Source organism: Emydura macquarii, unplaced genomic scaffold (assembly GCF_026122565.2).
Source record: "Emydura macquarii macquarii isolate MOO-44397 ecotype Brisbane River unplaced genomic scaffold, CSIRO-AGI_Emac_v2 contig_705, whole genome shotgun sequence".
Classification (NCBI taxonomy): Eukaryota; Metazoa; Chordata; order Testudines; family Chelidae; genus Emydura; species Emydura macquarii.
The window spans coordinates 15,668,290-15,686,247 of NW_027130842.1; the positions used below are offsets into that span (position 1 = coordinate 15,668,290).

The 17,958-nt window shown below is 37.4% G+C and overlaps 1 protein-coding gene across 11 annotated transcripts in view; it reads left to right on the top strand.

Moving 5' to 3' along the window:
* ARID1B (AT-rich interaction domain 1B) overlaps window positions 1-17,958 on the top strand; it is a 388,366-nt gene that overhangs the window by 114,898 nt on the left and 255,510 nt on the right. For 6 of the 11 annotated variants that reach the window (XM_067542455.1, XM_067542458.1, XM_067542461.1 and 3 more), the window contains exon 5: window positions 8,824-8,850. The exons of the other annotated variants lie outside the window; for them this stretch is intronic. In XM_067542455.1, the coding sequence (XP_067398556.1) occupies window positions 8,824-8,850 (27 nt within the window). The remainder of the gene's footprint in view (window positions 1-8,823; window positions 8,851-17,958) is intronic. 11 annotated transcript variants of the gene reach the window in all.

Genomic DNA, 17,958 nt, shown 5'->3' on the forward strand with positions numbered 1-17,958 from the left:
GATCAAGTTCAGTCTCTCTCCACCTTTTAGGTTGTCTATTGTTCAAATCACTTGTGTATCTGTCCTGTCTAGAGATGTTTTGAAGCCTGTGTTATGGAAAAGGCTTTGTGTAATCAGCAGTTTTTAGATCTTTTAAAGTTAAATTTTTAAAACACAGGACAGGGACCAGTAGTATGTATGCCATAAATTCCTTCCACTTGGTTTTGTATGCCAAGATATATGCGTGCTTTGGGGAGAAGCTATGAAAATTGGTTTAAAAAGCGCTATGCACTTACTTTTAAACTGGTTTTAGTTTTAACATTTTTCCAGTAAATCGTTTTTGAGACTAACTCAGAAATGGTTGGTGACAGCCAGCTATACATAACAACTAGTGTGGATGTGAACTGTTTTCGCAACAGTTAAACAGATTGAAAAACTTTGATGTGGGCAGGCCTTTTCCTCCTCCCAGTAGTTGATTACTTCTAACTACCCCACACAGTGTAAGGAGTTACCTACCACATAATGGTTTAATAATTTGGTTACGGTTTTGTTGCATGCTATATACAAACTATTTAAAAAAATTTCAGCATCTGTCCTACTTTTATAACTCCTCTGTCACCAAAGTATGAAAAGAGTAACAGGTATTATGTGTCACTAGTGTTTGGTATATTCAGTAGTTCATTATTATTCTAACCATGAGTTGATGGTGTTAAAATTGAACTATAAATTATTTTGCCCCAGAGCTTTAAATTTGTGACTTAGTCTTAAATACCTTTATTTATTGAATTCACCACTAAAAAACTTTGATACAAATCCAAAGTCTGCTTCATCCACTCAGAAATCTTACTATTTTAAAAGGGTGGAGGAGGGGGTTTCCTGAGACTAACATGGAGTGGAAACTCTTTTCTTTTTTTCATTCAGTTTAAAAACAAAAGCAACCCTACATATGTACGCACATAGTTCATTTACAAAATAGGAAACAATCCTCTGCTGCCTTAATTTCAGAAAGAAAATCATTCTTGTAAAATTAAAAAATACCTGTCCTTTTGAGATTGTGTTGGGATTAAAATGACACTAGCCCCTATATTACTTGGAATAGGAACCATCAATATCCAAAGGATGCTTGAGTGGTAAATACTTTAATGTGGTTCTTTGTGGGCATAAGAGTCAACTGAACATATTCTTCCATTTCCACCTCTCCCCTCCCCTCCTTCCTTGAACTGCAAAGTTCTGCATCCAGTTTTTGTCTAGCTACCAAAACCTGTGACCATCATCTCTTGTGTAACATTCCCTAAACTCTTCTAGTTTAAAACTGTGTTTGAGAGTCACTTTGGAACATTAAATATATCTTTTGAACATTGTTTTTAAAATTTGTTCTTTAATGCTGTTCTTGAGGGTAGTTAGTAAGTCTCCATGGGCTATTTTAGTTTCAAATGATGCCAAGGTTATTGTGGTTTTTAATAATAAAATGTGGTTATGTTTTAGTTCATGATAGTCCAGTATAATATACAATTTACCTCTTATAGTAAGGGTGTTATATGAAATCATAACTGCTCAAACTAAGTTTCATAGCAAACTTATATGCATAGCTAAAAAGCAAATGAAAAAATCAAATAATAAATGTTGGATGGTTTTCCCTGGCACTGGTAAAAGGCTACTCTTTTGATGGATTTGAAGAGGAGTTAAGCGCTTTCTGCAGCTCTGTAAGCTGATTTGTGTCATCCTCTTAGAAAAGTTTTCCAACAGGTTAGTGTAATAGTAAGCACAGCCAAACAGGTCAATAATTGTTCCATTTCCTTCACACATTGTATATAAAAGTCCTGGCATGAATGTTTTCATAAAGTTCAAAGCAGACAAATTTGTAATGTGGGTTGGTAACAAATGGCTACAAACAAAATACAGTTTTATTGGCTACTCCTAATGGCCTATCAGGTTCTATACAAAGCTCCCTTTCCTTCTCCTGAACATTCAGCTAACTGGAGGGTTTGCCTTAGAGGGTTTTGACCATGTGCAGTCAGTAGGAGTCCAAGTCAAATGTTGCATAGAATAGTACTTACAGCACTTTTGTTTTGGTCACAATTGGAAGGAAATGCCAGGCTTTTGAGAAAACCTGCTTATTTGGTTCTCTGTGAAGGAAAGGAAGTAATAAATGGAAACTATTCCCTGTTAGGCAAAAGGAAAGGGGTGCAGGGAAAGCCTGGATGAAAACGTCTGGAGAACAACTACTACTGAGGAGATTTCTTTAAAGTTAAGGAATAGTAGCAAAAGATACACAGTTCTGTGATCGTTGGAAAGGGAAAAGTCCTTTACCTTTTTGCTGGCTTTGCAGATAAGGCTCCCTAATGATATATCAGCGAAGTGATTGTTGCAGGCTGTAAAAGAGCTTAGATTGGCTATAGACTCTGTGTATGGGGTATGCGTGTGTCATTTCATAAACGTTCACAGCTGATGAGGTAGCTAGGATGAGGGGGTGAAATAGGGAGTTTCATTTATTATTTGTTACTAGTTTTTATTTGATTTCCACAGGAAAGTTCAGATGCAGCATCTTATATTTCAGTAAGGTCCTATTTTTGTCCAGTTTCCAGTTTGGTTGGCTGAGTCCAAGGTTAAGTGACACTTCCAAGATCACCCTGCCTTAGAACACAAGTTTTTCCTACTCTAGCTACAAGTCCCCTGCTCTATACTAGGCCACTAGAGGAGACTGGATAGCTTCCCTCATAGCTCATTCCAAAGTTCATTAGCCCACTACTCTGAGCTATACAGCAACATTTAAACACATTTCTTCTGAGTCTTTTAGCTAAGATCAGATCTAGAATCAGTTTAATATCAGATATTTCATTTGGGGTGAGTGGGGAAAAGATGATCTCCATTTGCTGTGCAACAGAATAAATGCTGTACTCGGTCTTCTCTGCCTTTAACTTCTGTTTTCTGAGGTTAATCCTAAAATCTTATCTCCTTTTTGGGTCTTTTTTATGGATGCTCAACAATTTTCTTAACAAATAAAAATAGTAATGAACCATGAAATTAGAATGCTGTCTGTACCTTTTGTGATACTTTGATCTTTGAATCATGTTTAAATTTGGTGCACAAACTTTTACACAGGTCTCAGCTCCAGAGTAAAATGGGGCCTCGTTTTAAAACATTGGACAGTATGGAAAACACAACTATTCCTCTGCGGTTTTGCTTACCACTTAATGTTTCTGATACTTTGTGTATTACCTTACTTTACTTAGTCCCAAAAGGGCATTTAAAATGCTGAGCAGTTATTCCTTTGCATGCCATGTATTTTTGAACTGGTGCTATTATTGGGAAAACTGGATTGCCAAGATTCATTGCTTAGGTAATATAGTGAATGGTGCAGCATAAATGCAGTTAGATAGATTTGGGCCATGGAGCAATGTTTCTGGTAGATACTTAACTGATGGGAGGAAATATCTAGAGCAGTGTTGGTAGCCAAATGTCTTGTCTACACTTGGAAGTAGTACCATCGCTGAAAATCCTTTTCAGCAAAAGGTTCCCTTGAACAAGTATTGGAAAGGACTGAAGACTTCTGTAGACAAGGCAAATAATTTCCGGTGTTGTTTTGGATATGTAATTGAGATTTGGTAAAACTGATCTCCTCTCATTTCCTACATCATCAGTTTTTTTTATTACATTTATGCAGGGCTTCGTGCAGTGGGATCAGAGCCTCTGGGTGCTACCATAATACAAATAAATCATCATTAGGGTAGACTGGCTACCGAGGTGTAGGGAAAGGGGAAATCAGCAGTAGTAAGGGAAAGATGGTGGTAAAGACTTTATTATTTAGTAGTCCAGATGGATACTTTGCAGGTAAACAAACAGAAAACCCTAATAAAAATTCAAGTGCTGTTAAGAAAACCCAGAATGTTATTGCTGATATGAAGAAAGGTCAATAAACTGGTTCTTGGTAATAGAAGGTAAATGTAGCCTGTGGCTGATAAATACATGGATAGTGCATGGTTGTAGCAGTGGTAGCCTCTGGTTATTTACTTTTATTCATCTCTTGAGCTGAAAATAACTATTTGGGAATATGTTAAATCCATGAAAGGGGGAAAATGAGAGAATATAATACTTGTGAATGAAATTTTCCATTGTTTTTACACAGTGAGGGATGAGAGTGGTGTCTTCCCCCCTTCCCTCCCCCCTCCTTTTGCTTTCTCCTGGAGTGTTGTAAAATAACTGAATGATCTTGTTTTCCTTTGGGTCAAGAAATTTTAGCTGAAAATTGTTACTCTGTGAAAGAAGATTATTGATTCAACAAGCCTTCAATTTTCAGTGAATAACACTCCCACCCTCTAGCTTCAGGAACATGTCGTGCATGCATTCTATTTTAAAGTACGGACTGTAATTTAAAACTGAGGCAGTTTGATGCCCCACTGAACTTTCTTTAAGCCTGGAATAAAGGGAAAAAAGGTTTAAGCTACAAAGAAGTGACTAAGCTTTCTCAAATGCTTTTCTCTGCCATTATACACCAGGTTGAAAAGTTTGAAGGTGCTACTTTTAAAAAAAAGTTATTTTAATTCCTGATTCAAGTTTGTTGCCTTTTTATTTTCTTCTTCCTCTGCCATTTCACAAAATAAAGGTAGAACGTGTTAATACACATGCACGTTCACACACATCTATAAATAAATAAAATCTTCTCTGTCTTCCTGCGTTTCCAAAAGCACCTATCACCATAATTAGGTGCTGATTCTAGTATGGATTCTGTATGCGTACCTTTGTTTGCAAATCTGTATAGGTCAGCATACTGGCTCTGGTGTGAGTGGGGCACAATTCCATTGAAGTCAATGATGTTATACTAGGGATGAATTTGGCTCATTACGTACTGTAATCACTCACCTGTTTATAGTTAAAAGGTGAAATCCTTGCCCATTGAAGTCAGCGGAAGTTTTACCATTGACTTCAATGGAACTAGGATTTCACCTAAAGGGTCAAATTAACTTCTGTGCTGAGAGGCCCCCTTTTAAGTTCAGTTTAAGCTCTCCAGTTTGATGAAAGTGGAATTAAATTTATGCGTGAGCAGCCCTGAGCAAGCCCTCTGCAAAGGGGGTGAATTTCACCCATAAAAATGGGAACATTTATTCTTCAAGTAAGTATTCTTGCTGGTAAAATAATAATAATATACAAATGTAGATAAGACCTCTCAGCTCCTTTAATCTGTTATTAGTGATTCATTTGTTTTCCATGCTTTTCAGGGATGCTTGCTTTTACTTGATGGACTGGCCACGTTTATTTAAAACATTTAAAATACAGTGTTATGCCTGCTATACAAGTATGGAAAATAGCTTTTAGTACTGGAACCATGTAAAACAATATTAAGCAGTTCTTTAGCATATTACATTTTCAAGGCACTTCAAAAAGCATCTTTACAACAATGCTGTGTGACAGGTAAATTGTTATTCCCATTTAACACTTGGGAAAACTTTGAAATAGAAAAATGAAGTTACCTTCCAAGCCCCTACAGGGAGGCTGTGTCAGAGCCGTGATTAGAATTTGTGGATATTTAAAGCTTAATGCCATAATCACCTTTATTTATTTGGGACAACATCTTCAAAATGGAAGCCTAAAGTTAAGTTCTGTAAGAGGCTTGATTTTTCAGAGGTGTTGAGCATCCAGTAGTTCCCATGGAAGTCAGTGGGAGCTGCATGCGTGTGCTTAGCTCCTCTGAATATCAAGACACTTAGGTGTCCTAAATATGGATTTAGGAACTTAACTTTAGATTTTCATTTTTTATAATCCTGGCCACAATTTATGTGATTGTACATGTTTTCCTCATATCTTTGATTACTTGTAAGTTTTGAGTAGATATTAGATTTTTAATTCTGATGCTTAATATATTTTTACCATGGCCTACCTTTGTTTATTCTTGTGTGCACACTCAGATCACTGTACAGAAAAAATAAGACAAAAGGATATTATTCATTGGAATAGTATTTCAAGAAATACCTGGGACACTGTTAATAGTTTTTCTTTCTTTTATTTCTACCACAAGTATTTTTGTAAGAGTATATTCTATGGAATGACCCCTTTACTGATAATCACCTACCATTCTAAGGGAAGATCTCAGCCTTAGAATCCTGATTAAATCCAGTAACTCATTCTGACCAGCAACATCTGAAGTCAGATAGTAGATTCCCTTTTCTTCTGCCACCATCTATTCTTTGTTTGCTTGTTTATTTATGTATTTATATTTATCATAGTGCATAGGAGCTTTAGTCATGGACCAGGACCTCACTGTGCTAGGCACTGTACAGACCCTGAGCAAAAAGATAGTCCCTGTTCCAGAGAGTTTACAATCTGAGTATAATAGTATGTCTACACTGCCGGGGCTGCGTCGGATTCATAGATGGATTGAGCGAGCACTGGAGACCCGCACAATCAATCCTGGAAGTGCTCTTTGACCGACACAGTAAATTCGTCCCCACCCCTGGAAAAGAGTAACGCTGAATCAACTGGAGGGTGTTTCCTGTCAACGCAGTGCGGTGAAGACACCGTGGTGGGGGAATATGTTAGTAAGTCGACGAGAGATATGCAGGTCTCAGTACATAGCTTGCGTATCTCCCTTCGACGCCACTGGCAGTGTAGACCAGGCCTAAGACAAGAAACAACTGATAAATACAGACAGACGGGGGAGTACAAGGAAACAATCAGACAGTATTGGTCAGCATAATAGGCAGCTCTACTGTCTTCCGGTACCCTGATCATGATTTTCTTTTAAACATTTCTTAGGTCTCAATCCTGAAACACTTACATATCTGAATAGTCCCACTGAACTCAATGGCACTATGTGTATAAATGCTTGCAGGATCAGGACCTAAGATTGTAAACTGCAGATCAGATAGGGACTGAGTCATTTTCTGAGTCCCACAGCATTTCAGCAGATTAGGTACTGCTGGAATTGGCCCAGTACTATATGGGTACACAATAGCATCTGAAGTTGGGCTGTAAAAGCTGCCTAGTTCAGCAAAAGTCTAGAGACAGGGAATTGAAAACAGGCTTGTGATTTCCTTCCCCTCCTCCCAGATAACTGCAGATGACCCTCTGAGGCATTTTGCCCCACAAGTTGAGAACTGTTGTTCTAAATCAATAGCAAGAACTGAATTTTGAAGCACATTTGAATAATTGTATTAGCATAGGAAAATGTGCTGTTCTGGATTCTCTATTTCACATCATGATTGATTAAGTGACATGAATTTATAAACTGCACTACGTGATCTGTCAGGTCTAACTGTTTCTGAAGATGGCAATTATGTGAGGAAAAACAGCTTTTAAAGTATCCTTGCTACTGATTATTAAAGAAATAAATATTTTATGAAGAGATGTAACATACAACACACTGTGGGAGTGGGACTATGAATATGTATATTTGTATGTACTAATACACATGCAGCTGTAGTAAGTGATTAAGTTTGCTGCATACACAATAAATGGATCCAATAAAGACAATAAATTTAGTGGTGTTTCATATCGTAAAATCATAAATTGCATTCTTGCACATATACTTGTATAGTATAACAAATGATTAAAATATTTTGGCTACCTCTGGGGCATCCAAAAAAAAAGTGTAAAACATTTTTTTTACTTTTAATGAAATGTAAGCTGCCCAAAGCCCAATACACTAATTTACAAAAAGCTCTGGAGAAAGTTAGAAGCTGAAAATGGTCTGGCTTTATCAGACTAAATAGTTAGGATTAGAATAACTTCCTAATTTTTCAGTATCCTGTATGTGGTTTAAAATACCTTCATACACATTTTCTACTCACATGAATTGAATGAGGCATAAGTTGGTGCAGAATTTGGCCCCTTTCATTTCCATTTTTATTGCCATCCTTGGAAGACATCTAATTTTTTATTCCATTCATTTCTTTATTTCTGTGTATTATGAAGAGCCTTCATAATCTCTCTCTATATTTAATTTGCAGGGTTTCACAATATTTTTAATAATAACAGTAACTGAATGAAAACTTCACTCAAAACATCTCTTTTTTCTTCCTGCATATTGTGTATCTTGTGTAATGTTCAGTTAGGAAAATGCTTGAAAAATGAGGGAAAAAGGATAGGGATATTGAATTTAGCTTTCAGGGCAACTGTGGAACATCATGTGGATGATATATTGATTAAAAAGCTATACAAACAATTTTGGGTGGTTTTATTAAAAAAAAAAAAAAAAAAAAAAAAAAAAAAAAAAGTATATTTCACATCTATGACTTCACAGTAGTGAAACATAACCCTGAAACTCTTATCCTAGCTAGTGTGGACTGTTGTGTTGTCTCTTTCTCCCTCCCCCCTCCTCCCACTTCCTATTTTTTGGTAGCTAATGGGAATTTTTGCATTCTCTCTTTGTCATTTTCATTTAAAAAAAAAAAAAAAAGTAGGGAGGAATATACACACAATTTTTATTTACTTAAATAAGTGTTAGTTCTCTGTGTGACTTGTTTGCTGATTTTCCCAGTTTGAAGTAAAGTATTACAAACTACTGGAGCTTTTTGGCTCCAAAATTTTTCAGCTGTTTTTTGTTTTTGTTTTTGTTTTGTTTTTTGCAAAAGATATTTCCATTGCTCAGCCAGCAAGTGAATGTGAGTGGAGACAGTTCTCACTGTAAGCTGCTATCTGCCTATGGACTTTCCAGTCCAGTCTGCAAGAAAACAGAGGTCAGCTAGGAAATATTACAGTATGTTTAATATATATAATACATATATATTTAAAACCTTTACCATATTTGTACTGTTCTGGCTGCAGTTTCTGTGGGAGAAGGAACTATCAGATGAGGGGAGATTCTTTGCTGTTGATCTCTGGTTCCTGTTTTTGCTCTTGTTTTCACAGGAATGTAGATTAGACTGGAAAAATAAGGTAAGAGATTTAAAAAGTTGACTTCAAAGAAAACAAACTTTCCTTTATTGTGTGGTCATTTTGCTCACCTGACCTCCATTTCTGCAGAGTGGAATGAGGAGGTGTACAGTCAGCTACCCATTCAGACTATGTATATGCTACCTACTAAGCCTAGGCGTTCTGACTAAAGTTTGAGCCTATACTTTCTGCGCACACAAAAATAAGTCTAACTTGGGTCATTAAGAACTCAGAACCCAAGTCCTAGGATCATGTAGGGGCTGAGTCTGTGACTCAGATCCAGCCCCTGTCATTTTGCAGTGTGGACACAGCTTAAGCCACAGACCCAAGTCAGAAGGTCTGCATAGTGCAGTATGGACACACTAGCATGGCTTTGTGCCCAGGATCCAGCAACTGTAAACCAGTCCAAGTGGAAGCGAAGAACATACATTCATTTCTGAAAAGAATAGATAACTCCATAGTCCTGGTTAGTATTTCTCCCTCTTAACTAAATAATAGACAAGTTATGTAACCTAATGTGATATAGATTTAAAAAAAAATTGTCAACAAATAAGACTTCAAGACAGAAACAAGTAAGACATCAAGGTATTGGGCTATGATAGGTCATCCTCTGGAATATCTTCATTGACCCAGACCTTATTTCTTTCCACATCAGGCTGACCCAACTCTCCTTAACTGAAGGGATGTATGTCCTCCACACCAGTCCGCAGGTGCTGCTGTCTCTCCTGGGTCAGCTATAAGGGTGTCTGTCTGAATGAGATCTGAAGCATTCCCTTTCCTCTGTATAGAAGGAACGCATGCCTCCTGCTGACCTGGGGAATTAGATTCAAAGAACAGACCTGACTTGGCTTTGTGGCTTCTTGGTAACACTGTTATTGCTAGGCTACAAGACCAGCTGCATGCATAGGCTTTTAAGTAGTTATTTTATTTTGTTTCATAGGAGCATATTGATGAGACAATAATGCAGACTAAACTAATATGTGTGGTTTTATATTGTCATTATTTACTACCACAGGCTACAGATTGCCAAAATTTAAAAGTGAGCTAAAGACCATTTCCCCCCTCTTTTCCTTCCAGTGCTTTCTTCTTCTCTGAATTGGTCTTAAAATACTACAGTTCTCTTCATTTAAATAAACCTTTTCTTGTTCTAATTACTCTGAAATTGTAAGAGTAAAATGTGTTCTATTTTAAAAAATCCAAGAGGCTACAGCATCTTTAGGTTAAGTGAGTATATAGATTTTGCTTCTTAGAGGGCTGCTTGATATTTGAAACAGTTTTTGACGAAAGCTGGAGTTACACAAATATAGAAGTAGCAGTTACAGGGGTGGTTTAGCAAGTCCCTTAGAACATTCATGCAGCTCCTGCAGTGGCTCTATTTTGAATGAAAAGAAGGATGGTACAAGCTATTTTTACTTTTGCCTGGGAATGAAATGAAAGGAAGGCAGGACTCTGTGCTATGTAATTTTTGTTTAATCTGACTCCATTGAGATTCTTTCCTGTTTACTTCTTGACTTTGCTGTCTCTGTGAGTGTGTTTGATTAATGCAAAAATCTCCCCCAGGACTGTGAATACTGTGGTTCGGTCCACCTCATAACCTTTCTGGATATTTTTATAATTTATCATCAGCTGACACAGCCTGGGCAGAATATTCTTACCACTCCCTCTGGCTGCTGGAAGTCTGAAATTACATCTTTGTCTTTGAAGTCAGGCACTCTGTTAGCGTTGCTATGGTGACAGGGTGGGTAATGGCCTCCACAGAGAGGAGATTGGTATTTAGCGTTTGAACGCTGCTGTACACAAGGCCTTGATTTTTAGAGTGGTTACTGAACTATTAGTAAATGTTTAAAAATTACATTTTTACATGGTCTTACTAGATTAGTAGTCATGGTTTATTTCATTTTAACTGCAAGGATAAAAGCATTATTCCATTAAATGGGTAGCTTTTTTCCCCTCCTTTGGTTTATGCATTATTAACACAAGCTTTCCTGTTTTGCTTGTAACATTTTATAGGCTTTTTCAAACATGCAGTCAGATTTGCTCTGTTGCTCTCTTATTTTTAGGACTTAACCCTTTCTCTGCTTGATCTTTCTTTTAGCAACTTAGAAAGAAGCTTTGAACAGTTTAGGATGCTCACATTTTAAAGATGTTTTAAGACTGAAAGAGGCTTAATTTTTGAAGCATTGCAAAAAAATTATGCAGATGAGACCATTTTTCTTCTTTGACTGTAAGCCATACTGAGCCAAGTACTGTACTTTCTAATATCATCTGCAATCTTCTTGATTTCAGTGGGGCTGCATAGGGTTCAAGTCAAAGCAGAATTTTGTCCACTAGTTTGACATCTGCGTCAAGTTTCTCCCCTGGACTCCTTCCCCTCAAAATGTTTGTGGATATAGGAATGAGATGTAAAGTTGTTGCTAGTTTCCCTTCCCCCAGATGGATGGTAAAAAGACTGGGGACTATGAAACACACAAAATACTTTTGGATGTGATGCTTCCCTCGTTTGCATTTTTTTCTTCTCTCAACCAAAAATAAAGCCAACTCAGTATCCCCTGAACACTTTGTTTCACTTTGATTGCTCTCTAAAGATGTCTTGACATCATTTTTAGGGCTTGTATGCATGGTGCCTTAGTGTGTAATTGCTGGGGGGTAAATTCTAATGTGCACCAGCATGTTGCTCACTGACCGACCAGTATGGATCCTGCTGCCGTGCACTATATGTTCCCTAATGCACATTAATGTACTACTGTTTGAAATGGGACTACATTAATGCACACTAGGGAACTTGTAGTGTGCACCAGGTGTGCATCAGAATTTACACAATAGTTGCTGCAGACTAAAGCACTATGTAGGTAATCCCATAAGCCAGGTCTACACTATAAACTTACAGCAGTATAACTATGTCACTCAGGTATGTGAAAAATCAACACCCTTGAGCAACGCCGTTACACCGACCTAAGCCCTGGTATATATAGCACTGTGTCGATGGGAGAAGCCCTCCCGTTACTACTGCCCGTTGCAGAGTGGATTAGCTACGCCAGTGGGAGAATCTCTCCCATCAGCACAATAGTGTCTTCACTGAAGTGCTGCACCACTGCAGCATTGTAAGTGTAGACCTGTCGAAAGTGTCTACCAGGAAGCATGTATTCAGTGCAAACAAGTACTTCACATGTGCAGATTCTTGCAGACACGCACACATGCAGTTTCTGTTTGCAAACTTGGAGGCTAAAAAGCAAATCTAGGCTTTGTTTTACCTTTTTTCCTTTATTTTAACTGTACATTTGTTGTACTTGTTGAAATGTGCTTGATTGACACTGGGGAAGCTGAAGGCCTCAATTTATCCACAGAATAGATTCAGGATAGGCACCAGTGTTGCAAGCCACTCCATGCCACCCCCCATCTCCCTCAACCCTGACCTGGAAGCACTATCTCAAGGGATGACAGGGTAGCTCATAATTCTTAGCTGCTTTGCTGATGTTCCCAGCAAGGGTTCCAGTTGTAGTGTTGGCTTTTAGGTGATGTACACTTGTTTGCTGGGAAATGGACCGAGTTCACTACATTTATTTCACATAGGCTACCTAGGCTGTACTCAAACTGATGAGTTAGGGGTGAAAAGTTCATGATTTTACCCTTAAGCCATCCAGACCTTCATATCAAAAGGAATCCTTGTGTGTGTGTGTGTGTGTGTGTGTGTGTGTGTGTGGTACATGCAACACACAGCACCAGCTGGAAATGCTTCAGTGAAAATGTAAAACCTGCTTCAGGGAGCCTTAAAAGCTGACCATCCTTCTCTCCATAATAGAGGATAAATGGACAATCAACACAATTTTCTGAGTGGCAGGGGCGGTACTTTGAGAACAGTGCAACACCACTCCTTCGTCTTGCCAAATGTACTACTTCTGTAGCATTTCAGTAGGCCTTGGGAGTCTGTGTATTCATGGCCCAGATTTTCATTGCCTATATAACAATGCGTTTTGCTGCCACCAGAGTGGTGGACTCACCAATAATACGTGTTTTTAAAAGTTGTCACTCTGTATATGCAAGTTTTTTTTATAAAGTCATTTTAAAAAAAGAAGCCAATTAAATTCAGAGAGAGAATTGAAATTCCATCTACTCCATTATGTTCAAGATTTTGCAGGGAGCTCCAAACAGTGCCTCATTTTTGAGACTCTACTGTATATATTGCACAACTGGATGCATTAATGATAAGAGGGTTTGAGTTGGGTTCTTGTTACTTGAGCAACTTGAAAAAATTACAGACACACTAGTCAACATTCTGTTTCGTTTTTGACAAAAGATTAAAATTCCTAGTGTTAAATTATGTCTTTGGTGTAAATACTTTGCTGTATATTGTGGTTACAATTTACTGTATCTCTCTAAAGGACTACAGAGCTGAAACCATATGTTAATAAAGTATGACAAAGCAACTGCTTGGCTAGAAATGAGGGTAATCTTCAGATTCTGAAGTAATGCTCTGCTGTGCAGTCAAAAAGCAGCTTAAGAAGTTGTATATTCAAGTAAACTTTGCTTATTGATATACTTACAGAGAGTTGTGTACTTCAGATGGCGACTGCAACATGTGTTCGATGCATCTATGACAAAAATAGCATTTACCAAGTTATTCATTACAATTGGTCAGCTACCTGCATCTCAGGACTAAGGAAGAAACATCAAGCATGAATGTGTAAATGTGCAATATCTTTATCTGCACAAGGCTCTTTTAAGTTGCTGGTTTTTAATAACTACATTTAAAAAAAATCTAAACTAAACATCAGTATTTGTTGCATGGGAAAGAAAATCTCTACTTGTATGAGATGAAAGCCCATTTCTCCAATTTTTATCAACATATCCTGTCTCCTAAAACGTTTAGTGTTTTCACCTGCCTGCAAATTAATTTTGCACATGCATGTGACTGATATTTGAACTGTGTGTTTGTAATATCTGACTCTTTTAAAAGCCCACTCCTGGATCTCCCAACATGAATATATTATGGAGGTGCCCTTGTGGGTCCATAGTTAAGGTTGAGTTGAGTTTTCCACTTAAAACAGGGTATAAATCCCTTAATTAAAATGTGAAAATTCATACAAATCTTTCTCGAACAAAGACTGTTTCAATAAGGAGGATAAACTAATTTTTTAGGTACTCATTGCACTTCTAAGAGCTGTATTTGCAGAATTCTAAACAATGTAAAGTCCTTTCTTTCTGAAATTTTCCTAGAGGTCAGAATGTTTTCAGGTTCTCTAATCTCTGAAGTCTTTGGGCCAGATATTTAGCTGGTGTACAGTCCGAGCTCCATTGGCTTCAGTGGAGCTCTGACAGTTTACACGAGGTAGGGAGCTGGCTGAACAACTTCAGATTTCACCCACAGCATGAGCCTATAACAATGCCAGTATAGGTGGAGTGCGCATGTGTCAGAGGATGGGGGAAAGGAGATGGAAACAAAACTAAATATACACAAAATTATTTAGCTTAATCCTCATTACTTTTATTTATTTATTTTTTGCTGTGGGACCCAGCAAAACATGGGTTTTTTGGAGATGACTGTCTACCTGGAATTAAAAGAAACGACTAGAAAGCCAATATAGAAGAAAACAGCACAAGGAAGGGCATCCAGATGGTGTGTCCATCCTTAAGCCACACTCAGTCAGCTCTAAGGCCTTGTTGTCTGAATTGGGGATTAGCCCCAATTTCAACAGTCTGAGCCTAGCAACTACTACAGTCACAAACTAGTGCATGTCCCTACTGTAAAGAAGAAAAGCTGCAATGTACACCAGTGAACCTTACCAGTGCTTGAAACTGGAGTGAACTCCACTGGTGCAAATAATGGCTTTCTTTATCTGTACTAGGAGTTTCCCCACTGCAGTTATGCTAATTATTGGTCTCCTGATTGTTGAAACTAAAGGCTAGTCCTTAATACACCCAAGGACTAATGTATATCTTTTATAAAGGCAGACACAGCTATAACAACAGAAAAGTACACAAAAGGGGGCACACTCACATTAGCAGGCACGAGACATATGCAAGAAAATTTAAAAATAGGAATCTATGAATATTAGGAACACACAACTTCAGATAATATCTTTATCTGCAGAAAGTTCTTTTAAGTTGATTGATTTAAGTTTTAGGAAGAATTCACAACTAATAAATGCAACACCATGAAATGTGAGGAAGTCCTACTTTATTAAAAACACATGGATATATAAACAACCTTGTACAGACCTCTATAATTAAAACAGACATATTATCATTAAAAATATTTACACAGTTAATTTTTGTTTAGAATAGTATCTAGTTTCTTCCTTCAACTGCCTATGATGCCTAATAATCTTTCCAAATTACTTTCCAAGCCATTCTCCATATTTTCTTTGCTAATTTCATCTTGCTTAGATACTTTATGGCCACAGCCATTCATCTGCTTCCTGTGTAATATTTGCTGTGCTTTTCTCCATACCTTCCACTGAGAGCTTTTTCTCAACTTTTTACTATCCTTTCTCTTTCCTCCTTTTGGGCCTGATCCAAAGCCTGTTGAAATCAACTGAGAATCTTTCCACTGATTTCAGTCAGTTTTGGATTAGGCCTTCCGAATGGCTCTGTTCCTTCCTGACATTCATCGTCCTGCTCCTCCATATTCCCATAGATTTCAATGTTCTTTATGAGTAGTGAAGTCTCACCAGCTATAAACAACACATTATGTTTTGAACAGTATGCGCTATTTCTAGTAATCAAGGCATCTAAACTCAACTATTAGTTACTACCTCCAACGTTTTCATTATCTTCTGCACTGAAACTGCTAATCCTCATCCACTTTCTCCAGCACATATGGATGTCTCATATTTTTGGGATCTATAGTCAAGCTCATTAACTTCCACCCATTGCTCTGACTGTCTGGAAGAATGACTTCCATTAGACCATCTCAATTTATGTTCTGCGTGAAACTTCTTGGTTAAATATTTCAATTCAAGATCTTCAGTGCCCCATTGTTTTCACTGTTTTCAATTGACAGCTCTTAACCTACATTGCTTCAAACTTGCTCATTAGCACCGGTTGTGTTGGCTGTTAAAATACTTAAGTCTACACTTCTAATTATTTCTAAATTTTCCTAGTTTCCATTACCAGCAGGAAATAAGGTCCCCAGTACTTACTAAAAAACGAACCAAACAAAACAAACAAACACCACCGCCCACAACACATTTGATTTATTTGAGAAAGCATTATTTTAAAAAATAATTTTTGAATAACATGTATCCTTATATCACATACCATTAAAAAAATTCACAATTTCTCATTACTTTAATCATATTAATGTGTAGCATGAAAAATGAAATTCTCACAATTCCTTTCACTTCCAGCGTACAAAAAGGCCCAATGCACACATCCAATGTGGCTGTTTACATTTTGGAAGTGAAGGGGAATGTTTTGTATGAGTAAATGCATTTTGAATATTAAATTGCTCATGCGTAGTATAAGATATGTGAACTGAGGTTAGTGGGGATTTAGATGTTGCCTTTACTGGTGGTTTCTTTGCTTTTTGGTGATTGCATTGGCGGTGTACTTGAGCTATACATTGTTATGTGCATGTTTTTGTGGATCTGCTGTGAAGTGAGTTGAGACCTCTTAAGATCAGTTGAGTCTGGAGACTTACAGGCAAATTGGAGTAAGTGGGAAGAAGTAAGAAAAATATCTAGTAAAATATGGTTGAGGGTTTAATGTTTATGTTTTAATTCTTTGGCAAGATTTATTGGTGGGTATTGTATCTCTCATTAGCACTCTGGTAGTCAAGTAAACAAATTCCTCCTGTCTTTATGGGGAGAAACCATGAGTGCAATCTAGGTATATCTTATCCACCTGACCGCAAGTGGTTAATAGATGTATAATTATGTACTCATAAGAAACTACTCTGCAGTCACCAAGACAGCAACAATTTTACAGAATTAAAAAAACAAACAAACAAGTAGTAAAGGTCAGATCCAAGCATTCTCTTAGGATTTTCTCATGTTTGTTTTCTTTTGTGGCTTATTATACTCTTTACTGGTAGAAATGGAAGAATGAGTTATGGCCTTTTGGTCTGTCTTATTCACAATATAAACTTGATCTCTTTGCTTTATGTTAGTGGCAGAAGGTGAATTTATGGATTTACTTTCTGAAGGCATTCTGAGCTGCCTTGGTGCTTGCTCTAACCCTGTGTATCCCTTTGCTTTTTGTTGTTGCAGGAAATACATTGCAACCACATAAATGATGAGCATCTCAGTAAATACTGTCTTGCAGCTGGGGTTTACCCATCTTGTTTGAGAGGTTTTGAATTTCCACTCAGTATATCTCCATGAGATTTAGTTGCTTCCTCACCATTTTTTTAGATGATTGATTAGAAATTGAAATTCTTACATTCAATGTGTCAAATTGACTTCTTGGTAGAGTAGTAGGTTAGATTACCTTGCAGACAACTAACCAGCTTCGGTAGCTCAGGAGAAACTCAAACTTCTGCAGCATTGAGGTGGTCCCGTTGTGTTTCACAGGTATAGTATGAAGTGGGGGAATGCTTTGGAACTGTTACAGTAACAAAGCAGAAGACCATTTGAAATTGGATACGACTTTTTTAGTTTAAAAAAATCTATTTCCATATCCCACTGTTTCCATCCCTCCTGGCAGCTAAGGTGGGGTGCCAGTTCTGTGCTACATTCTGCTCTCCTTGAATTAAAAGAGAAATCTCAACTATGCACTAGTGTTTTAAAAGATTTTATAGCGTAAATTTATTTCCAGTAAGACAGTAGCAAAAGATTTCTGTGATATTGTTGCATGAAGTACTGTAATATGTTGACAGTTTAAAAATATTCCTTTTGTCATTCTTATAAAGTATTTCTTATGTCATTCTCTCTCTGCTTTGATTCAACATGAATGTGATTCCTCTTGTCCTATCCCCCTTCACTTTCTGCACTTTAAGGATCACTGACTTTTTCTTTGTTGGCTGCTGGAGGCTCATTTAAGTGTCTGCTGGGGGTGAGGAGAGTGGGCTTAAAGATTTCATGATACATATTGGTGCAGTTTCTCACAATAAGGATTCTCAGTAAAAACCTTAGCAGTCCAATCAGTAGTTTATGAGGGTCTTTTGAAAGTGCA